Raw genomic sequence first — 24,745 nt, 5'->3', positions numbered from 1 at the left:
CCATCTAGGTATTTTACTTAGGTAAATTTTTAGGACAAAGGAATTGTACTATTTGTTACATTGTAATAATTCATCTTTCTCGGATGGAATTAGTCATTTTCAGTGTAAGCTGGAAGTTAAATCACAATTTTGAGGTAGTAGGAGTCAGTCCTTAAATGGGAAGTTTGGGGAACAGCTTCTTGAAAGGCAAATGGATATTGCGTGAACTGACAAATCTTTCTTGATAACTAAATCTGCTTTATAATATATGCCTAACTCACTGTGGTAATTTGACTCGTAGCCTTCATTGCATTCAATATAGAGAACGTTGTTTTTTCCTTGGATTATATTTTTAGCCTTTATCTTACTTCATCAGCTTCTGCTTCATACAGCTTTTTATGACAAGGAGGTAAAATAAAAGGAAGTTTCAAATTGAAGCAATCCTGTAGGAGTAATAGCGTGTCTCCACTCTTTTTGCCAATCTACGAGAATGCCTCAGTCTTGTTTGAAAAGTTCCAAAGTGCATCTTTAGTATAATTTTCAGACCTTAGATTTGGTTTCATATTTTGATAGTTAGGGATGCAGGTCTCTGGTCCATGTAAACTGTTTGTGACCCGCTTCATTCAAACCTTTCCCTAGATGTGACCGTGTTCTAACTACGTGTTTGAACTCTATTCTATCTTACTTGTCTTCACACGGTGTTTGCTTCCATTAAATAAACTTGCTTGCGTAAACCATGATACTCCATACTAGTAATTAGGTAATATGATTTTGATAATCTGAAATGAGTTACTGGAAAACTTAGATTATTTTATTCTACTTGTTCCACATTGTCTGAATTGCTCACGTCAAATTTTGAAATGCTGGGTTTTGTAGTATTAGTGTCAAAAGACATAATACTTGGCCCCATGCTTTTTTTAGAATCTGTTCTATAGAACATAGTAATTTGGGTTTCTTTTTGGATTCTAGGGCTTCAAAAATATCTACATGAATCTAAACCCTAAAGTGCAGTTAAAGTGAAAACCACATTAGCTACTGCACGCTAAAAATGAAGATCTGGGGTAGGCATGGTGCACATGGGAGAAGTCTAGACCGTAATTTGACAAGAGGACATGTTAAAATACAGATTGTCTAGTCAAAATGAGCCCTTCTAAATATGTTTGAAATTTAGATAACACATTGTAATGATAGCTCACTAAATCCTTACCTAAAACAGCAATCAGTGATCTGTTAATAACATTTGTAGTGTTTCAGTTCTAAGTATACCATAACAGTCCTTCTCAACAGCTCGTTGCCACAGGTTTGCAATATCTATAATATTGTTGTATATCATTCCACAGTGCTCAGTCCTGCTTTCATGTGCATCCATACCCTTCCTTTTGTTTGTTTCCTTACATTGCAACCTGCGCTGGCTGTTCTGGTCCCGGAGTTCTGCTCCTGGAGGTGTACCTTGCTCCCTTTCTCCTCTCTGCCTGGAAATAGTATTCCCCGTCTCCAGCAAAAAGTGCAGAGCGTGGTGCTAAGTTTGTCAAAATACTAAGTTTTGGATCCTACATGAGATCATAGAATATCCTGGGATGGAAGAGACCCACGAAGATCATCAAAGTCCAAGTCACGGTCCTACAGATCCTACTGCTGCCTTGTGTTGCAGCCTTCACTATTGGGAAAAGCCTCCAGCATCACATTCTTGTTTGCCAGTATAACCAGATTAGCATGGAAGGAGGAGATCCAGGAAGGGTAGCCTAGGAAATCCATCAGCCCATTTCAAACACTTTGGATATGTGCATTTTGTTGTGGTTTGTTTTTCTTTTATAATATATATTGAGAAGGATTTTGGTGGTAGTAGTAGTAGTTTTGACTGCTCATGTAGATGGGCTTTGTGTTTTCTTGCTAGACCATCAAGTTGTCTAAATCCAGCATTGGCTGTTGTAAGAATTTGCAGATATTTTCAGATCTAATTTCCTGTTCTATTTGTTGTAGGTCTCTGCATGGGGTGGTTATGTTTTCATCATCAACCTTATTCCACTGCATGTGTTTGTTCTGTTGCTGATGCAGAGATACAGCAGGAGGGTCTACATTGGTAAGTTCTGTTCATTGCAAATTCATTCTCAAATACTTAAACATGAGATACGAAATTATTGTAGTGATGTGTTTTGTATCAAGTGAGTGTTAAGTAATTGCATATCAGATTTATCTGTCTTAATTTGGTTACTGAGTATAGTCAGTTATTTTCTACAACATGGAAATAAGGAGTTGAAACATACTCACACTTCCAAAATTTCATATATGGTAGCTGCTAATTAATTTTCTCCTTTCTAGTGTGTGGGAAAGAAAAATGGGTGGTTTGATGTAAAAGAACCCTGTTAATATCTTTTAAATATGTATTACATGTGTGCCTTTAGTAATGTTTTATATTTTTGGTTTTTCCAGGTATGTAAAACAATTGGTAATTTTAAAAGTTGTACAGCAGATATTATGTAAACATATAGTAAAAGACATAGGAAATTTTAAGCAGCCATGTAAGTTTTAGATCACTGAGACAAGGCGTGCACAGTAAGAGTCTGTCCACTCCATGGGAATCCTTAAAATTTTACTGGATTAATTGGTCGGCCTTCCTTTCAGTTTCAGGAATGTGTGAATAGGGATCCTAGGAGCCTAACTTTTAAATTGATTTTCTTACATTTAAATACTCTGTAATCTGTTTTTACAGACACTTTACCAATAAAATCAGTAAGCCATGATGTAGGTGTGTGAATGAAATAATTGGTAAGCAGTTCAGGTATTCAGAAATTTGTAAGTTAGCTGGAACGTTTTTAATGTGAAGCCTTTGCAATAGGTAGTTGAAGAACATAATGTAAGCTGAAGCACAATCACAAGGCGTTTCTTATTTGTAAATATATTTTCATTACTCATTTCAATACTGTTTTATCTGTGTATTCTTAATTATTTTAATGCTTTTTTTAGTGCCTGCTAGAGAAATTACTTCATGTACCTATGTGTGAACCATTATATACCACAATAATTGCTAAATTTACTCCAGTTAAGTTTTGAATTTTTTTAATCAAAACTATAAATATTGCTTCCATACTTTGTTATTCTGAGAATTGAGAATTGGAAATTTATTAAAATTAAAAAAAAAGAGAGAAAGAAAAAGCCCTAACCCATCTTTAATTTTTAATGTTAGTATTACTTAACTTCTTCATTAACTACTTCTTCCTCACTTAAGGGGAAAGTAATTTATCTTGTTTTGCTTTTAAAATTGTTTTATTGAATATTTTCATTTTCTGATTTCTATGAATTAGGCAAGAGAAAATTAAATCAGCTACTTATAAAATCCTGAAGCAGTGTGGTAGTCAGAAACAGACTAAGTGCTCTTGCTTCTTCAGCTTTCAATGAACTTGTCTTTGTACTCATGTGGAGAAAATAGTACTGCATGTTCATAGGAATTAAAGGGTTTGGCAGATGTTTGTTTTGCAAATAGCTACAGTGTTTTGAGATGTTATTGCCCTTGAGCAGTGAGGGATATGTGCTGCCATGGAGTTGTCAGAATGAAAATGTGATAACTGCTCTGCTGTTTCATTGCAACTGCTGTCTTAATTTAAGTTTTCATGGGAAGCCCTAGAGAAGTCTGTACCTCTCACATTAGTATGTCATTTCTAGGTTTGTTTAACAGGATGTTTTTGTAACACAGGTAAGAATGTTCAAGCACTTCTGAGGGGGACTTCAAGTGTGCTTCACCTCCAAACTATTCAGATAGGGAGAAGAGTTTACAAAAGCTCCTTGCAACAGGGAAAATAAGATATTTGGGGAGTTTCTGTGAGATGCAGTTGCTACTGTGCCTGCAGCAGTCTCATAATTCTTAAAAATCCACCCATGTGCAGCTAAAACTTTTGAAAAATATTGTCAGCTGACAATAGCTAGTAAAACCTATATTCTTTTTACTATTATGGAGAATTTTGGGTGTTTTAATCTCAAGATCAGTGGCTTAAATTTATTTTAAGCTAGCATGAGCCATTTTATAAAGGCTGTGTTAAGTTTAATCCAACGTAACATAAATGTATAGAACAGTATTTGGCAGAAGCAAATTTTTAAAAATAGTAGTGGTTTCCTGGTATATATTTTTTATATGGGTGTTCATATACCAAGGAGAAGGTTAATGGGACGTGATTGATATATCTGGGAGTGTAATTCAGAATCATGTAATGAGTAAAAATTTCCAGAATGTGAAGGTTTTGCCAATTTTAAAATATTTTAGAACTGGAAGGCAGATGACTATCAGCCAGATAGCTTCTGACCCATTTGGCATCAGTAGTGATGATGCTACTTATATTTGAAAGCTCAAGCTGTGCTTTTATTTTTTCATCTTGACAATGGCCAGTGCCTTTCATTCAGATCCTCTAGTTTAATCATTATGAACAAGTGCTTACAATTCCAGTGTATTAGCAGAGAGGGGAATAACCTCTATTCAGATACAGCAACCATTGATATTATTTTCTATTATTGTACTTGTAGTCTCTTTAGTTTCCCATATGATTTTACACTTGGAAGGGTATAGATTTGTCATGATTGCACACTTCAATTTTTTTTTCGTACATTTTTTTCAGGTTCAGTATAATTATCAGAATATTTAATAAAACACTTGAGGATCTTCCAGAATTTAAAACTTAATTTCAATAATTGCTTGTTCTATGTCTTGGGTTTTATCATTCAAATGGTGAACAGGCATATATTTATATCAACTACTTCAGTATTCTAAAATTTCAGATTGAGTGTTTATTTCTGGTGATTGTAATCCATTAATTGAAATTATGTGGCCATAATTGAAATTATTCTCTTCTCTGGAGAAGCTTTTCAGTAGGTCCTTCCTATTTTTGTGTGGTGTATAGCAAATTAAATTCTTTGTAAAATGACTATGTCCACAGTAGGTCAGAATGTTTTTGTTCTGGACTTGGTCAAAGTTAAAACAATAAGAACAGCATGCAGGAATCAAAATGACTTCTTGTTTTTGCGAAGACTATGCAAACTGTAGAATATAAAGGAGCGTGAAAGTTTGTGATGATATATCACCCTGATGTTTCTAAGTTCCTGGGAAAATTGTAGTGTTGTGTAAATTGCCTTTTTTTTTAATCTTTTTAGTACCAGGCAATATGTAGCTTTTTGAAAGAAGTGGGAGTAAAGGATTGGGGTGGGGGTGGGCAGTGGACATCGCAAGTGTAGCAATTAAAAATGATGATTTACAGTGGTCTAACAAATGTGAAATGTAGTGATTTATGCCAATCATTGAACTTCCACAGGATGGCAGTGTTGTAACAGTTCCTTGGTACAGTAAATGATTTATGTTGTAGTGAATTCTTCAAAAATTGAGCTTCCTTCAGGAAAAATGTATTTCAGTGACTTAAGAGGGCATAGATCAGTAGCTAGGCCAAGCTGTGCAATACAGGTGCTTGAAATAATAAACCGAGTGCCTGGAAATACCATCCCTGTCACTTCTGACTGGTTTGGAACTCAGGCAGTACCCTGGGAGCATAATCCCTCAGCAAGACCACACAGGTGCTGTGGAAATGACACCACTGCTCAATGATGCACCCCCCAGAACTGATCTCGTGGAGATTAGTAAGGGATTATAGGAGAACAGGGATGTCGTCATAAGATCCAGGCTATAGCCTTAGAAATCTGAAATGTGGATTATTGCTGTTTGCCACTGAGGAACTTCATTTTGACTTGAAGTTGGCTGGTTACTTCAAATGTAATCAGCCTTATGGCTTTGCAGATTTAGTATTTCTATCTTCCCCTCCCATCTCTTCTTCGCGCTGTAATATTGAGGGCCGAAACCTCTTTCAAAATCATGTGTATGAATGTTAATGCATATGCAGTAAGAATTCATGTTATTAATACTAATGTTAATATTAATTATGCTCTTGACCTCTGTTTTCTGGGGGGATTATAAATCCCCAGAGCTGATACAGATCTATCAATAGATATGCTTAGTATGAATTGCTTTTTCTATTGCTGTTCAGCTTCTTGCATTCCCTCTGCTCTTGTTAAAAAAAGAGCAGCAGTGCCTGTTTGCATTTTCTAAATAAGTAGTAGACTCTTAAATGTTTTGCTTTTTTGAGGTCTGGTCCCTTCAATTTCTCCTCATGAAGAAAGCTTCCCTTGTTACTTGTTATTTGAGAGCTCTTTACACATCCATGACTCTCAAAAACACCATGGGAAGAGAAAACTTTTTTCAAGCTGGAGAATCTTAGGTAAATGGCTTATTTTCCTAGGAGGAGAGAAAACAGTGCAATTAGAAAGAACAATAGTCTGCTACATCCACTAAAATTGGATGCAATAGACAGCTTTATTCTAGTCAAAGAGAAAAAAAGTAATTAGAATGGCTGAAATATTTAGCATAGTACAGTTCTGTTTCGGTGTCACTGCAGTTAGGGGAGAAGATGGACTTTGCTGTGGAGCCAATGCTTTTTCAAACTTGTATTAATTTTGTTCCCATCTTTTTCTTCCCCTCTCCTCACATATTTCTTTCCTAGCATATAGCACTTTCTACATTGTGGGGTTAATATTATCGATGCAGATACCTTTTGTGGGATTTCAGCCAATTAGAACAAGTGAACACATGGCAGCTGCAGGTAAGAAAATTAAACTTCTGCATCCAACAGCCTGCTTTAACACAGGAAAACCTCAAACTTGCGGCTTTGTTTCCTTGTGTTAAAAAGAACACAGGCTAACAAAGCAAATTGTTAAAGAAAGAGGTACAATTTAGTGTCTGTAGGGAAGTTTTCTTTCCAATTGACACATTATCCTCTTTTTGTGTGAGCTAATGGTGGTAAAATGCTTCCATAAGACTGGATCAGTATTCTGACAGGCACTTACTTTACACATGGATAATCTCTGCTGGTTTGCAATACAATGTTGCCATCAAGCATTGTACAATTGAAACATTCCTTATTGGTAACAGAGCTTTTAGTGAGCAATTTGGTTTTAGAGTTGATAGTCTTCTGTAATTTTTCAAAGCAGATTAAACTACTTAAATTACTAATCAGGAGGGTGGTTTTTAAATAACTGATTTCAGTCTTGTTTGGGATTTTTTGATTACTTTAAATTGATTTTTCAGTAGTTGTTGGCAGTCAGACATCTTGATTTCTTGAAGCAGTAACCTCTGCTAACACTGAGTTTAATTGCATGCGCTGTCTGTGTGATATAGTTCAGTTTGTTACCTTCCCCAGGTTTTTTCTTACTTTTAGTCACTTACCGAAATGTATTTGAGACAGTGATGAGACCATCATTAAAATTTAACACAAAAATACTTTCAAAATGGAGACTTCTTTCCAACAAACTGAATTAACATAATGGAAAAAGAAAAAAATTACCAAGCCTTATTTGGATTCTGAAGAATTTTACATTTATTTAGTGAATAGAATTTTTGTCTTTCTCTAGGAGTTCAAAACTAGTGGATTTCATTGTGTACCTTGAATTCTTTGTTAATTTGAAGAAAGACCATACACTTGTTTTGTTTTATTTCTCTGCCAGCTAGCATTGAATTTTCACTTTTGAAAGGATTCATCAGTGAATTGATCTTATTATATGTCTTGAAATGAATAATAACTGAAATACCATGTCCAAGTTCTGGGTGTAATGTTAAACTCTGAACAGCTTTTTTGAGGGTGTCAGGTGCTTCACCAGTGAATTCTGATGTTTCAACACTAACTTTATATAATTCAGTTGACTTAATACTTGTTGGTTTGGTTTTTTCTTTCATTAAGTCCTCCTGTGTTGTTCAGTAGCTTAGTTTCCATGTATTTCTATATTAGCATTGTGTGTTGCCTCAACTCAATCTCTTAATTTTTCACCACATCTAGCTAGGTATGTTAACCTGTATTTTTGTCATAATCAATGCAATCTGGTTTTCAGGTGATTTTCTCCTTTAGAATATTTTCTCTCATTGGAAGCTTGTGTTTATGCAAGAAAGTGTCATCCCTGTATTATGTATTAAAGGTTATTTGTCAGAAAGTGATGTTATACTAGTTTCTAGATGTTAGGGTGTACCTTATGTTTAGTTTTCCAGTTCAAACATAGGCAAATATGCTGATTGCTTTAACAGCTGTTACTGCTTTTGAGCATTTAAACAAGAACTTTTCTCTTTCCATAGGTGTTTTTGCACTGCTGCAGGCTTATGCGTTTTTGCAGTATCTGAGAGACAGATTAACAAAGCAAGAATTTCAGACATTGTTCTTCTTGGGTGTCTCATTAGCTGCTGGTACTGTATTCCTGAGTGTCATCTATTTGACATACACAGGTAAATAAATGTGAAACTCATTTACCTTTAGAGCATGTAAGCCAGATGATCAACATTTGGTTTCACTTAAAGTAGTTGTTTTAACGTTTTAGACTATTTAATAGCAGTTTTATTTTTGTTACTTACGATACCATTATTCCAGAAGAATTCTTAGCAGCTCTGTTCAAAGTCTTCTAAAACATGATGGTTTGATTTGCTTTTCCATGCATATGAGCAGGTCCTTAGCAAAGTTTTCAGACTGGCATATCAAAACAAAAATTGGCTTCTAATCTCAGCATGCAGCCAAATACGTATTCTGTTGCAGTTCCTAGGAAGTGTCGATTTCATCTTCTGAATTCACTGATCGGTATCCCTGCTTCATCAGCTGGAGCAGGCCTCGTTCCCTGAGCTTCTGATAGGCTGTGCAAATTGGGCTCCTGATCACCTCACAGCACTCTGATCTCTCTCGATTTTCTTAATAATCCTCCTGCAGAAGAGGGTGCCCACATCTGGACCCTGTATCACAGGTGCAGCATCTGGAAGAATGGGGTTCAGATTTTGGACTGAAGTCCTGCCTGCCACAGGGGATGTCAGCCACTCTTTTCAATATAGCACAGTTCCTTTTGGCCTCTGGGATATTTTTACTTTCTATGAGCCACCAGCTGGACCCTGATCCACTGTGTACTACCTTGAGCTTGTCAGGACAGCCAGTTTTCAACCAGTCAAATAATGGACCATTTGTCGTGTCCATTCTCCTGCAGCAATAAATGAGAAATGAGGAAAATGGATCAGAAAAACATTTATCAATATATTTCAGGAGGCTGTGCTCCATGGTCTTTTCAGCAGCTCAGGTTACTGGCCTGCAGCTTCCTGCATATAACCTTCCTGCCTTGCCTAGAGGTGCAGCAGTAGCCAATTCCCAGGCATCAGGCACCCTTATCACCCAGGTGACAATGGTGGGTAGCTCTCATGTTGGCCAACTCTTCCAGCACCCTCAGGTGAATGGTGTCTACATCCAGAGAAGATCATAACCAGTAGTTCCCTGTGTGCTGACAGCTCCTTCTCCATGTGCATGCAGTGGATTGGGAGCAAGCTTTTCATCTGAGGACTGAAGGGAAAAATATGTCTTGTACTAGAACATTAACCACAATATTTAAATGTCTAAATTAGACACTAAACTAAACCCTTCAGTCAGATTATACTAATTTTGAATGTAAGATAGATGGAAGACTTACTGAGTCATGCACAAAAACTTGGGTAATAATAAAAGGATTTAACCTTCTCTTACTTCACCTTGTCTGTATCTGTCTTCAGGAGGAGCTGAAACAGTTGCAAGGAAAGTGGAAATAAAAATTTAAGAATCATCTAATAACTTCTAGTAATAATTTTTATCTTTCATCTAATAATTATGCTGTTTCTTTTCATCTTATCATATTCAAGTTACCTAAAAGCCTTGTTTTATAAAATAGTATGTAAAGCTTATCAGCATGTCTAATAGCAGCTTTTATATTCCATGCCACATGTAGATTCACCAGGAGAGAAATAAAAGAAAACCATCGTTTCATTTAGTGTTTGTGTTTTGGCTATAGAGTGTTCCCAGTTTCCTGCTCTGACATTTCAGAAAAATGAAATACTTTCTTATCAATTATGTTTTCTTTTTCTTGTACTCCTTCACAGAGTATAGTTTGCTATCTGTCATATTCTTTGAGAAATATTTAATATTGCATTGCTTTGACTTTTGGAAGTGTGCGTGTCTTGATACTCAGATTGTACTTAACAAGTACAATGTGATCCTGTAAGTGTGTTTTAAACTAGCTTGCTTCATGGTTGGTAGATTTTATAGCCTGCCTAATGCAGTAGGTATGGTTCAAATATTTTACAAGTTCAATGAAAATTTCTCTGGGTTTGTGTTATAACTTGAGGGAGTAGAAAAATTATTGCATTTAAAAACCTAGGCAGCAAAAAGGTTTTTCTTCCCCCTTCTTTTTTTCAGGTTATATTGCTCCTTGGAGTGGCAGATTTTATTCACTGTGGGACACTGGGTAAGTAAGGATATAAGATTTAGATATCGGTAGCATTTTACTGAAAACTAATAACCACTTACCCTCCTCATCCCCAAATCCATTTAGTATTTCAGTCAAGGAGAATCAGTTATCTGAAGAAAGTATTTGTAGTTGCTGTTTCATGATCTTCACAACCATTTCACTAACTGATCTATGAAATGTCTTGCTTCTTTGCAAGTCTTTGAATATGTAATGATATGGTTTTTTCTGTATGTGTATGTCAGCATAAAATAACTGAAAGCTGTGCCAACACTTGAGTACACATTTAAAAATTACCAAGAGCCTTAGACTATTGTCATTGTGCAACATCGCACAAAATTATGAAATGTTGCACATATGATCTTGCATGTTGCCTCTATATTACATTCAAGCATCTGTTTTGTGTATATGATGTCTACTCTGAAAATTCTGTTTTATTAATGTGTGTTTTCACAGGTAAAAATCTTGTTAATCTTTTGTTTTAGTTAACCTTTAAAAATAAAATGTTGGATTCTTTAGTCAGCCTAGAGAATAGGAATAAAATGGGAAGTATTTTTCTCAGATAAATATTTTAAGATGAAATTCAGTTGGTAGTTTTTTTGTTTTGTTTTTTTTTTTTTAAGATTAAGAGCAAGGATAGAAGAACTTCAAACTTTGTGCAATTCAGGCTTTTTCAGGCTCCAAAACCCAGCTCATAGAGGATTCTGGCCCAGCTCTATAATAAATGTAGTAGAACAGATGTCAGTAAAGAAGCCTCAGATTTACTTGAGGAATATATAGATGTTGTTCTTTGCCTGTCCATATATACATATATATACATACACACGCGCGCACACACACACACACGTGTATATACAAAGCTAAACTTTTGAGGGCTTGTCTACATTAGAAAAACATATTGTGTTAAAACGCACAATTACAGTTTTCAATGAGAACTAGATCTCAGTGGAGAAAAGGACATATGTTTGATACCTCACCATTCAATCATGGTAGCACCCTAGAATAGGTCCATATGTATTCTTGTCTGTAATAGAGAGCACAGTTTTGTCCTTGCCTGCACTGAGTGTTTGACATGTTGTTTAGATTACATGTGTTTCCAAGTGTAGACAAGGCCTGATTTTTTTCAGCATCTGAAAGAATGTGGGTGCATCAGTAACTGTTTTGGTATTTAATACTGTAACTTTCTTTACTAATTAAATGAAGGTATTCTGTGTAGAGTTTTTGAAATACATGTTGAAAATTTAGGACATTTACTGACATTGATGATTCTCTTCAAAAAGGTAGTAAAGGTGCTTCCATAGCTGCGTATTTTCATTTTGGTGACTTTGGCTTCATATTTAGCCATAAACAAATAAAACATCTGTAGTTTTCCTTGTCTTAATTAGTATGGAAATAATCCTGTATATTGTTGTTTTAAATAACTATAGACCAAATGCTTTGTAGATACAGTAAGGCCTGGGGACTTTTTTGGTGTAACAGTTTCATCAGATTTTTTCTGGTTAGGGCACTTGCCATTTAAAATTGAAATGCTTCCTTTGAAATGAATTTCAGAATTCCTAATGTTTACAAGTTTTAATAATTTTACCTTTTCAAAATAATTTGAACTGAATTTTTTTTAAAAAAGGTATGCGAAAATTCACATCCCGATCATTGCCTCTGTGTCTGAGCATCAGCCTACAACATGGGTTTCCTTCTTTTTTGATCTGCATATTCTCGTGTGTACTTTCCCAGCAGGGCTGTGGTTCTGTATCAAAAACATCAATGATGAAAGAGTCTTTGGTAAGAGAAAATACTTTAAAATAATTTTGAAAAATTTTGCCTTCAACTTTATTCTACTTTGGTTTTCTTTGCTCAAAGCTGATACATGGCATGTTCTAAAAAATGGTTTAAAAGTGATGTGTTTGAAGATGGTTATTAAGAGTTGCCTGCACTCAGCAGTATTTAAAAGAGTTTATAAAAATGCAGAGGTTGGGGAGATGGTGATGGAGTGTAGTCCCAGGAGGTGGGATCCAGTCCTTTGCTGTGTTCAGTTCTGCAGCTGGAGTTTCATGTTCTGAGAGGGTACAGTTCCACTACAGGTCAGCCGGGAGAACAGCTCGGTGCAAAGGCAAGGTCCCACTCTAGGCGTCTGGCACTCATCCCATCACAGATAATTCAAAATGCCTTTGCTTTCCAGGTTTTCTGCTATTTTAGTGAACAGAATCACTTGCTTTGGAACAAGTGCTAGATAAGGTACCAGCCAAAATGGAAGTGTGGAGTCTCCCTATGTCAGTGACAACAACTTTTTTTTTGTACAAAGCTGTACTGTGAAAACCATCTTCTGAGTTTGAATGAGGCTTGTAAGGAGTTGTAACCCATATGGAGGAGTGAAGATCACTCAGGTCTTAAACTTTTACAGGGACAGAAGGCTCCAGGCTAGTATAGCTGCCTCTTAGGCTACCTAAGAGGTGTGTGGGCAGTAGGAATGTTTACTCTGAGGTACTCTCTGCTGTGTGCCTTACAATGAATGTTTGTCAAGACCAGTGGTGGGTAACTTGATTTCAGCCTCCTACTACTGCTGCACCTTCCATTTAACACAGCATAAAGAGACCTATGAGTGAGGATGGATACTGCCTCACCACAACATAGAAAATATTTACATGATGTAATCTGATAAATCAGTGTCCTTTGAAAATTTCTGTAGCAAATCTTTCACAAGAGGCTATTGTTAAAATGTAGCAGACAAGGAATCCACCACAAGGAAACAGCTATTAGATGTTCCCAATCAGTATATACAGGATCGTTTGGGGTTTTCTTTTCTTTCCAAGGAATGTGTTTTTAATGTTCCATAGTATTCTGAAAATCTTGGTTTGTGTTTTGTGGAAGACAGTAATACTGTTCAGGAAAACTTCCTCCAGAATAGGGCTCACAATAGCATGTTATTCATCTGTATAGAATTATAATGTAGACAAGCCCCCAATTTGTCCACAGACACCTCTAACTTAAATCAAAATTTAATATTTCCATGAAATTGTAACACTTCCTTTTGCTTTTCCAGTTCTAATAACTCGTTTAGTCTAGAACTGTTTGGCTTTTTTAATCAAATGAAGTTACCTATTATTCCAGTAGTATTTTTGGTGTGTAATATTAAATATCACTAATAATGTATCTTCTGACACGTTGTTAATGAATATTGAAAATCGGGTTGTGTTATTGTTAAAAGTTGTCAAGATGAATCAGGAAGGGTTTTGGGCTTCAAAGGGATAAACTTTCATTCAGCCATATGTCTGTAAATTAAAAAGCAATGAAATGCAAGACACACACTCAAGTCTTTATACACACAGATGCTCAACCCACTTCCAGAAGTAGTTTTATGGAGAGCATGTACGTGTGCAGTCAGAGTGAGTATTACTTTCTCAGTGTCACCATGAGATGTGTTTCCTTGCAGTTGCTCTGTATGCAATCAGTGCCGTTTACTTTGCTGGAGTGATGGTTCGCCTGATGCTCACTTTGACTCCAGTGGTCTGTATGCTGTCAGCAATTGCTTTCTCCAATGTCTTTGAGCGTTACTTGGGTGATGATATGAAGAGGGAAAATCCACCAATAGAGGACAGCAGTGATGAGGATGATAAAAGGAACCCTGGCAACCTGTATGATAAGGTGAGGGGAGGAAGCAAGAGTTAGAAAACTAGGGTTCCATTGTCAAGGATGATAGAAGTTGCCATAACAGATACATCTGTGTTTGTTTAGGCAGGCAAAGTGAGGAAACATGTATCTGAGCAGGAAAAAACAGAAGAAGGGCTGGGTCCCAATATCAAAAACATTGTGACTATGCTGATGCTGATGTTGTTGATGATGTTTGCTGTTCACTGTACCTGGGTAACCAGCAATGCATACTCCAGCCCCAGTGTGGTTCTCGCCTCCTATAACCATGATGGGTAAGTAAGGTCTACGGTCTGAAGTGATTAAAGGGCAAAAGCCTTTTTACTGTCATTGCATTAGCAATTTGCTTTGCCTTCTTTAAATCACTCCTTATTATATAAAGGAATTGTGACCTGAATAAAAAATCATTCATACTCTAATTTTCAAAAAGATACATTTTCTGAAATATTTAATGAAGTATATAAAAATAATCCTACCCAAAGCCAATTAAGATGATGGTTAAAAAAAAGCTTTGGAGTCAACTGGGAAAACTTGTTTAAGAATATATATTTGACTGGAAATGCATTTATCACATCTTCAGAAGCAGTCGTGTCTTCAAAAGCAGTTCAGCTTCTGGACATTCAGCTGTCGGAGGGTTCAAACTTATGACTGCTGGTGACGAAATCCCTCAAAGGGAGCTGAACTCATAAGAAAACCCTTATTTGTGAACCCAGGCTGCAGTGGGTTATCATGGTGCAGTTAATTTGTTGGTAGTATTTGTACTGATGCAAATAAAATGAACTGTTTTCCAGCACTCGGAATATCCTGGATGACTTCAGAGAAGCCTATTACTGGCTCAGACAGAACACAGATGAGCACGCCAGTTGATAACAACACTTGGAACAACAGCCACATCGCCTTGGTAAGGGTGGCCGTTTTCTATGGAGCAGAAACACCAAAATGTTTACATTGCAGTCCAGCATGAAATTGCAGATGTCTCTTAGACAGGGTGATGGATGTTAAGGAGAAATTGCGTAGAGTGAGAAACAAAAACATGGAAGGAACATACTTTTTTTATTTGTTATAATTCAAGTATGGGGGTCGATTTTGCTTTGCAGTTTTCATTTTGTTTACTTGGGGCTTCCAAAACTTCACTTCCACTTCAGTTTCTCTTCTTTTCTTTGGGGGAGGATAGACAAAACCTAAGACTTACCGTTCCCCTTGGGATTAGTGCTGTAACAGCTAGTACCACTGCTTTACTGGCCTATCAAAATAAGGATCCTTGCAGTTCAGCAGTGTCACTGCTGAGTGGATTTTTGAATAGCATGTGAAAACTGACCATGTGAATTGACAAATTTTCAGACATCTGGGAAATCAGTGATTATTTATGACTAGCTGTGGAAGTGTAGCAGACTTAATGCAATTCTGTCATCTCGAATTTGCAGTTAGACAAGACATTAAATTTCTTTCACTTCTGAAGAGTAAGTTTAAGCTTTATACATGTGCTTAAGGCAAGGTGTTAGCATTGCCTGTGGTTACAGCGTACCACCTTGGGCAACTTGTGTTTATCATCAATCACATTTCTTCCCAGAGTGTTTTGCTACAAGGGCAGAATGGGGGAAGGGCTTAAGAAATTAGGATAGTTTCTTGTGTTCTTTCTGTCTTGTGTCAGTAGTGAGTACAGCTGTTGTACTAGATCAACCAAAAAGCTGTGTACAAAGCCAACAAATTAACAAAGCTGTGCTTTGAGCAGAGTCCCAAAACAATGTGTATTGGGGGAAGGAGGGATCACATGTCTGCACTTTTTACAGAGGAAGGAAACTCACATTCAGCTGAAAGTAAGCTTGGGAAATTGTACTGATGGTAATCTAATGGCAGTCAACAAGCATTGCCATGTACTCTGAGGCACTTCTGATTTGGTTGTTGACTGACAGCATTTGTGTGTTGTAATGGACACTCAGCTCTGATAGCTCTGTGTGCATCCCTCTGCTGCAAGACGTAGAAGTGCAGATGCTGCATCCAAACTCACAGCTTCTTGCAGGACAAGGTGCATCATGTGAATAGAGACTCTGGAAGTCATCTGTGTTGCATAAGCACAGTAACCACACACATTGCAGCAACGGGCAATGATGGCTTTCAATAAAGAATTGTCCCGAGTACGACTGCTGCATTGTCAAGTTCCGTTTTGGAAGGAAGACTCCGTAAAGGGGGACCCAAGCAATAAATGTGTGTTGTGGCCAGTACCTGCACTTGTGCTTTAAACGAGGTGTGCCCTGGATATGTGTCCAGATGATTTCCTCCTGCACAGAGATGGAAATCTGGCAAATAACCTCATATTATTTGGGATAATGTCCAAGAAGCTGAGGTTCTTGGTCTTTTTGACAGCTTGCTCTGCCTAAGCTTAGTGTTCTGTAATTACATTCTTAGCTGAATGTTACCAATTCAGATGCAATATTATGTATATTGTAGTTACTGCCTTAGACTACAGCAATATGTTTCTATGCCTGAAGTACAAGAGCTTCAAGAGCAAACAAAACTGCTGAACTGAATGCCAGTTGCTGACTGAATTCTTTAAGTGTTTGAAGTGACTAGGGTAGAAGAGGTGCTGGATACAGCTCTAAAAAGCTTTATTCTGACATCTTCTCTGTGTTGTTTTACCTTGAATTCAGTGTTGAGGGTGCCTGTGTGCTACTTAGTGCAATGCACAATGGCTGCTTCATTAATGAAGGACAGAGCTCAAGAAAAAAAAATCACCTTTCAAATAATTTGTACACTTTAGGCTGTGTCTAAAGCTTTGAAAGTAATTTGTAATTAGGTATTTTCTGCAACACTTAAGTTTTTGGTAATACAGTTATGACTTGAAGAATATGCAGGTGCTACAAAAGGAAAACTCTAGTTGCTACATTTCGTACTCAAAACACTCCTTTCAACAGGCAGCAGTCCTCTTACAGAGGAGAAAATATTTCAGTTTAGGTTGAGGTTTTGAGTTTCTAAATATTCACAATGGGTTTTCTTTATGTAGAATGAAAATGTTGGCTTTGGTTGGTAAGTAGGTATTAGAGAATCACAGAACCACAGGCTGGAAGAGAACACAATGAGTCACCTGGTCCAACCTCCCTACTCAAACAGGGCTATCCTAGAGCACATGTCATAGGATTACAGGGCTTTGGTCTAGTTGTATTGATCTGTGGAGCTGTTCAATAGGCAGCTATGCAGATATTTAAGATATTTTTGCAATGACACAGGTGGGAAAGGCAATGTCATCTAATGAGTCGGCAGCATATGAGATCATGAGAAGCCTGGATGTGGATTATGTTTTGATTATTTTTGGTGGTGTGATTGGCTACTCTGGTGATGATATTAATAAGTTCTTGTGGATGGTGAGAATAGCAGAGGGGGAACATCCCAAAGATATACGGGTAAGTGGAGCCCCTACTTTTTAATTTTTTTTTAAAACCCTTTTATTTATGTTATTGCTTGTCTGGGAGTGGTCACTACAGTGGAGGGAAATCTCTACTGCTTATTGCTGTTTTATTTGAAAAATGTGCTGGGGTTGTTTTTCTAGAACAGTAGGAGTGCTGTGGCCTGTAGCCCAGTCTCTTTGAATGTTTTTGATTCTGAAAGGTCAGTAACCTCAAGCTTCTCATGTGTTTGCATGATACCAAAAGTACAGGATTTTTTTAATAATTCTTATGTGCATGTCTCTCTGTGCATCATCACAGGCTTGAAAAAGTAGAAGTGTTCAGACTGTTTAAATAGTCAGCATTACAAATTTCTTCAAACTGTGTAATAGTAGGAGACAAGTGAAAGTGTTAATATTGACTCATGTAGAGTTTAAGATGTTCAAACACCTCTGAGATTGCAGAAGTCTGTAGTAATATTTTCTTAAGCCTAACAAAAACTCCTAGATATTGAGCACAGACTTAAAGGAGTAGCCTGTGTGCATACTTTCATGTTGTGCTTGAGATGAAAATGGCAAAATTTTTTTGTTTAAACACAGAGAACATATGAAGTTTATAGTGACCCTGCAGATCTCGTATATTAACAATATAGTGCTTGTCACCCTTCTGAAGAATAGATGCCCAACTAACTTTTACAGTTCGGGATGACTTTTCCAGAACCACTTACAGTGACGTGACAAAATTTGTAGCAGCACAATAGTACAGATTTAGGAAAATTGATCCATTGGGGTCTGGGTTAGAAGCAGGTAGTTTGCAACTATTTCACCTTTAATGAGCACCATCTTTTTCATTTTAAGCTTTCCTTAAATCAGCTTTTAAACTGTGAAAGCCAGTTGTGATTCTTAGGAGTCTTTTTGAGGAGAAGGGAATGAGAAATTCCCTTAAGTAAGATTTTAGTTTGCATTGACTCTTTGTATCTTCTTTTCTTTTTAAAGGAAAGTGATTACTTTACCCCTCAGGGAGAATTCCGGGTAGACAAGGCAGGTTCTCCAACTTTGCTGAACTGCCTCATGTATAAAATGTCCTATTACAGATTTGGAGAGATGCAGGTTAGTGCTACAACTTCTTCTGAATCTTAACTGAAATGTGAGAAAACGTTATTTTGATGTGTTTTCTATCTTTTAGATTAAGCATTGCATGTAGTAGCAGAATCTGCAGTAAGAATGAGCTTTACAAATTAAAACACATCCAGTCATGGTCTGCTGTTTATAACCTTTAGCATAAAGCATTTCTGCTGTTAACCTACACTTGTACTTCATTTTTTGGTGTCCTTCACATTGCCCCGATGAGTATCTTTATTGCACTGTGCTGTGTGCTCACTAAAGCATTAACTGTGACATTGTGGAGAGCTTTAGATTTGTTTGTTGTAATAGCAACACACAAGTGGAACTATTGACTGTTGAATGTCTGTCAGAAACTACATGATTTCCATCCAAGTCACGTCAGTGTATAAAACAACGCTGCATTGTATAGTAAGGGCAGCAGTTGTCACTCTCCTTTGGGAGCATCAAGCACATGGATGGAGCTAAACCTGTTTGGTTTTTTCCTTTCCTTTTCTTCCTTTATTGCCCCCACCAGGGGCCCATCCTTCTGATGTATTAGCACAAGAATCCTTTTTTCAGTGGATCTTACTTGTAACACAGCAGGGCCAAATTTAACTGATAATTGTGAACTACTTCTGGATTGTATGGAAAACCATGGAAGTGCAAATTATTGCAGTATAGACAAGAGCACAAGGGAGCAGCTCTGCTGAAAAGCCACTGCAGGCTGCTGCACCTCAGACTGTTCTTTGAGTTGTTTCTGAATGCAGACAAGGTAGCTCTGCTGAGACATTAAGTACTGTCTCCTGTGACACCTGTCAGAGTACAAATGAATTTGTCCCTTAGGATCTCAAAGTTTTTTCTGTGTAGTAGTAACCAATGCAAGAGAAATGTTGCCCTTTGACTTTGGCTCTACTGCCTTGTAGCATGAAGTTCCACAGTTTGCAGTGATTGGTGTTCTGGATTTTGTCTCAAACTAACATGCAACTTTAATTTTTATAGCTGGATTTTCGGACACCACCAGGATTTGACCGTACACGCAATGCGGAGATAGGCAACAAAGACATTAAATTTAAACATCTGGAGGAAGCCTTTACCTCAGAGCACTGGCTTGTTAGAATATACAAGGTCAAACAACTAGACAACAGAGAGAGATTGGATCATAAACCTAGAGTAACCAACATTGTACCGAAACAGAAGTATTTGTCAAAGAAGGTGGGTTCCCAGTGAAGTAACTGAAAGGCGTCAGGAGTTCATTTTTAACAGTGAATCACATAGCTGGTGAATTATATATTTCCACTAGCCAGAATGTTATGGATACTGTTCATGTTAGTGTCCAATATCAGACCTGCCTGCTGGTAATAATTGTTAATTTACTGTCTGCTTAACTTTAAAGCATGTGAAGACACAAGGCTAGATTTTTTTTAGGCAGAATCTTAACTGGACATAGAGTGTGTCACTGGCTGTTACAACTCTTAAGTCTTCATGTAACTGGAAGTATAATATCTAAAGTACATCAATTCATATTTCAGTAACTATGGCTCACTAAGTAAATGTGGAAGTTGCTTTCTGACTTTGTTTGAAAGTAGTGATGCCTAGAAGTTTAAAAATGGCAATTTTGTATGAAATAAATTAAATATGAAACTTTTGTTGATGGAGCTTTAGTGTCTGTCTGCTTACTGCCTGAAGTCATCTTCACAGTTTTAAAAGTGTTTGTTGTGCTGCCCTCCTTCAGCCTATTAAGAAAGAGGTGTGTTCCCAGGGGAGCTGGGGAGACTCTTAGCAGCCCTCTCTTTCACAACATCTGTTTTCTATATATTCAAATAGATGTTGCAAAAGGAACTCCAGAATCCTGTCTAACAAACTAAATTAGAATAGGCAGTAGACTTACACTGTGTCATGGAAATACAAGTATAGAACGTTCTCTGCAAGTAGAGAATGCTAAATGTAAAGATGCTTATTTCTGTGATTTGATGGAAGTACGTAAAATAAGGCATTTGGGGGTTGCCACTGAAGCTAGATATATCTTGAAAGGAAATGATAAGCTTTGTTGTGCCTATCATACACTTAACACTGCAACTTTTTATCTTAAGTGACAAGCAAGGCTGTATTTATCCATGATAGATGCACTGAGCCCACTCTAAGCCTTGGAAGTGTATATTCTCTGTTTAAAGACCATAGAAGTTGATGCAGTTTCTGACCCCCCACCTACTGTTGCAGTACAAACAGGCTCTACTTCCCATTAAGAAATCAGAGAACCAGTGGAGAGCATGGGGCAAAGGTCCAAGCTAGGATTTCTTAAATACATTCCAAGGGCTCCTTAGTAGCCACAGTTTTTCAGCAGTTGCTTCCTTACTTATATAAATTCAGTCCATCTGCTATCATGTTAGGAATGACATTGCTCAAGCTCAGAGATACAATGTGTCTCAGTATTACATATTAGTTTGTATCTTTCTCAGTGTTGTTGGTATTATGTTGATTAAATACAATTTTTAAAAATAAGAATAGAGCCTGCTGCTAAGCACAGCAAAGTGCAGCAAGGGTGGGAGCTGCCTCCTGGCAGTTGTGTTGAATGTATGCTAATTTGAAGTTAATTTTACCTATGACCAACATTAAAGTTCTCCCCCCATTACTACCTTAAAAAAAATCTAAAACATGCTGATAAAGGAATGTGCAGGAAGTGCTAACTAAGCAGCCTACAGACCAACAGCAGAGTTTAGAAGACTAAAATGGGATTGTTCAGGTTTTTTTCTTTTGAAAAATGCTGCTTTGAGCAAATACTTCTACCTAACTTTTAAGAGAATCAAGTAGTGCAAAAGATGCAAGAAGGTATTTCCAAACAAAACTAACACAACAGTTGTGCTCTTTGGGCATATTAGAGTTTTATCATGTTGGTTAATTATTAATTCTGCTTCAGCAAGTGCTTTGAAAAGAATTCTCCAGCTCTGGTAGACAGGGCTTACAAAAGCGCATTTTGTGCAAAAGAAAGTGCTGGGCAGGAATTAACAATCCCAATATAAAAAATAATAACTGGATAATGCCTAGTTGAGGGTTTAGCATTTAAGCTCTTTAAAATCAGTCTAAAGCTGAGGCATTGAAATGCACATCATTAAACCGCGGTCAAGACTAAATCATTAACTAATACCTGTTATTCTGTTTTTCTTTTTAGACCTCCAAAAGGAAGCGTGGCTACATTAAGAATAAACTAATTTTAAAGAAAGGCAAGAGACCCAACAGGAAGACAGTTTAAACACACTGTTCTGATTGCTAATACGAAGCAGTTGTCCTTGAGATAACCAGTCTTTGCCTTTAGCTCAAATCATGTTTCACAGCAACATGAGGGTACAGAACCATCATTGGTCCAGATTATTGTACAAAATTTTCAGGCAATGTCTGATTAAAAATATTGGCTTATTGAGAACAGCTGTTTTAGATTTGTAATGTGAAGCAAGACAGAGCTGCTATCCAAGTCTAGCAGCATTTTTTTTATTGGTACATATTATCCTTCAAATCTGTTGAGAATTTGGACTGACTTTACCAAAGAACCCTGTAATTTGGTCCTTGGCACATGCATACTTGTCAATCTGTTTTGGAGAACACTGTTCAGCTGAATAGCAGCAGTATGAAAACTGGAATGGTGACATCTGAAAATGACACTTTTTCAACGAGAAAGAGGTGGCAGAGCTCTCTTAAATTCAACTTTCAAAACAACTTACTCCCATGATTATTTTTCAATGGTTTCTTTCAATGTCCTTTTACTCCTGCTGCAGGCTGGTTTTGAGCTGGAGTGTAAGAAGCAAAGCTGCAGTTTTCACAAGAGGTGACAGGACAGATTAATTGGACAAGCTGCTTTTGTTCTACATGGGATTGCAGTATTGCTGCCTTACACTGTCATTTCACAAGGTAGACAAGGCAAATCTTGCACACCGTAGATACAAGGGCTAAATTTGTAACCTCCTGAAAGATCTGAAACGACAGTAATGAATGCTATAACATACAACTGAGCACCATGGTGCTTCAGAACAGAAATTAAAACTATTTTAGGTGAATGTTTACATTGGTAAAACAAGTATAGCCTGGTTATTGGGGGAAAGAAGGTTGACAGGTATACAAAACCCCTTTTCTGTGGCTATCAGAGGTAGAAGATTTGCAAACCTCTTCACCCCTCACTGCCTTTCTGGCAAGGGTGGAAGTTTTTGTGGAAATCTGTTTCTCTGCATTTTTATTTAGAGTGCTTAAATCAATTGAAGAAATTCCTGCTCTAGTGCTATTTGCTTTGTCTGTCTTTTATACTGGTTTTGGTTTGGTTTTTTTTAAGTGGTGAAAACTGTCAGATTAAATGCACTAAAATATAAATGGAGATTGAACGTGTTCACTTTCCAGCTATAAGGAAACTTTATACAAACTTGAAATTTTTCTTTAATTACAATGGAAGGGTTTTTTTGCAGTTTGTTTTCCTGCCACAGGCTGTAACTTTTTATAGAAACAAAACTTGCATCAATAACTTGATGTAAATGCAGAATAGTATGTACCTTTCATGAAGAAAATGTAAATTTACAGTGTTCTGTGAGAATGTTACTGCTGACTTCTTTCCCAAGGTGTAGAATATTTTTTTGATTTATGAACTCATTTTTGACTCCAGTGGTTTATACAGACCAATACTACAGCTGCAGCATTTTCACAAAGGTAATTAAATCTGGATTTCTGGCCCCTGTCGTTTGGAGATTTCATTTTATTTTGTTGCTTTAAAGCTCAATGCAGACCAGTTGTCAACTGTAGGGGAAAATAAAGTTAATTCAAGTTTTGTGTTAAGGCTGTTGTGTCAGTTTTCTTGTGATTAACTTGATCACTTCTTGCTTGTAACCCTAGTCATAAATTAAGACATAGAATTCTGTAATGCGAATCTCCTGACTTCACCAAGCTGCTCTAGTGAAGCCACAGCATCTTCTTAACATCCCTCCAGCTTAAACTAAGCCAACTCTGGGGCCTCTGCTGTGATTAAATGAAGGTGGCTGTCATATTTCCAGGGAAGAGCAACCTTCCTTCCCAACCACACATGTTGCAGCAACTCCTTCCAGCATCTGGAGCTCCTCAAGCTGCTACAGCTGCTCACCCACCAGCAGAAGGGCTGATTGATTATGTGATGTATGATTTCTAGCGTCTTGCTGCTTCCAAGCCAATCTGCATCCTGACCACTGGTAGGAAATAAGGGATCTAACGCTTGGAAGAACACCTGAAAGGCAGCAGGACAGATGCTGCCAGTCAGTCTGTGGCGTGGCAGTACCTCAGCCTTGTTTTCAAAAAGGACATACAAGACTGCCTTCCCCTCTGTAGGTACCTTTGCAGTCAGACAGACAGTTTTCAGCCTTAGGTGACAGTGTTCTCCTTAACAGCAGAAATAACTGAATCTGAGGCATGTGCAATAAAAATAAGCCAACTGCAGAGATCCCAGCCACCCTGCACCTAAAGCTGCCTACTACTTACCCGAGCTTTATTTTTTTCTTAACTCTAACGTGACTTCAAGGATTCTGCCAGTTAAAATGTTCTCCAGTTAAAATAAAAAATAGTTGGAGTCACTGAGGCATCTACTTAGAAAAAGCAACATTACAAAGAAGAACCAGCACTGTCTCACCTTCCTTGGTTCCTCAGAAACCTGCACAGCTGGATCCCAAAATCACACAGCTAATCTAACTCCTACCTCTTCTTTGGAAGACCTGAACAGCGCTTCTACCAGCATCTTCCATCTTCATCAAACACACCTCCCAGACTAGCTTCTTCCCTTCATTCCAGCAATCCTTTTGTTGTTCTGTTATGCCAAATTTTGAAGCATAATAGCCACAAGACAGTAAAAAAAAAAAAAAAACAACAAAGACTAGCTTCTTCCCTTCATTCCAGCAATCCTTTTGTTGTTCTGTTATGCCAAATTTTGAAGCATAATAGCCAAAAAAAAATAAAAAAAAAAAAAAAAACAACAAACCCCACCACCACCAATAAAACAAACAAAAAGCAAAACCACAGCAAGCAAACAAAACAAAAACTCATGAGCCAGGCTTAGGTCAGCAGTTGCTAAGGAACTAAAGCTGCAAGCGTCTAGAAGTCAATACTGCATAGGTTCTGTATCTTAATCATTGCTGGTGGGAGCAGTGAGGCAGGCAGTGCTGTTGATAATCCCAGAAGAAATATTTTGACTTGCAGAAGTAATTTCATAACAGGGAGAAAAGTCATTAATTACATATCTTGATAGATTTACTCTTGAAAAAGCAGCTGAATGTTTTGACAAAGCCCTTGGTACATACCAGTCTCACCATGAGTAAAAACTGAAAATAA

At 37.2% G+C, this 24,745-nt stretch overlaps 1 protein-coding gene across 1 annotated transcript in view; it reads left to right on the top strand.

The window, feature by feature from the left end:
* STT3B (STT3B, catalytic subunit of the oligosaccharyltransferase complex) overlaps window positions 1–23,230 on the top strand; it is a 28,762-nt gene extending 5,532 nt beyond the window's left edge. Inside the window, 13 exon segments of the mRNA XM_008631965.2 lie at window positions 1,960–2,059; window positions 6,510–6,608; window positions 8,129–8,275; window positions 10,248–10,296; window positions 11,921–12,075; window positions 13,724–13,935; window positions 14,026–14,213; window positions 14,730–14,793; window positions 14,795–14,839; window positions 17,163–17,336; window positions 18,314–18,427; window positions 19,421–19,633; window positions 21,588–23,230. Of these exon segments, the coding sequence (XP_008630187.1) occupies window positions 1,960–2,059; window positions 6,510–6,608; window positions 8,129–8,275; window positions 10,248–10,296; window positions 11,921–12,075; window positions 13,724–13,935; window positions 14,026–14,213; window positions 14,730–14,793; window positions 14,795–14,839; window positions 17,163–17,336; window positions 18,314–18,427; window positions 19,421–19,633; window positions 21,588–21,668 (1,641 nt within the window). The 3' untranslated portion in view covers window positions 21,669–23,230.
* The last annotated feature ends 1,515 nt before the right edge of the window (window positions 23,231–24,745 follow it).

The sequence above is a fragment of the Corvus brachyrhynchos genome, unplaced genomic scaffold (genome assembly GCF_000691975.1).
Source record: "Corvus brachyrhynchos isolate BGI_N302 unplaced genomic scaffold, ASM69197v1 scaffold53, whole genome shotgun sequence".
Classification (NCBI taxonomy): Eukaryota; Metazoa; Chordata; class Aves; order Passeriformes; family Corvidae; genus Corvus; species Corvus brachyrhynchos.
Note: the sequence above shows the minus strand (reverse complement) of the source record. Positions and strands in the feature narration are given on the sequence as shown.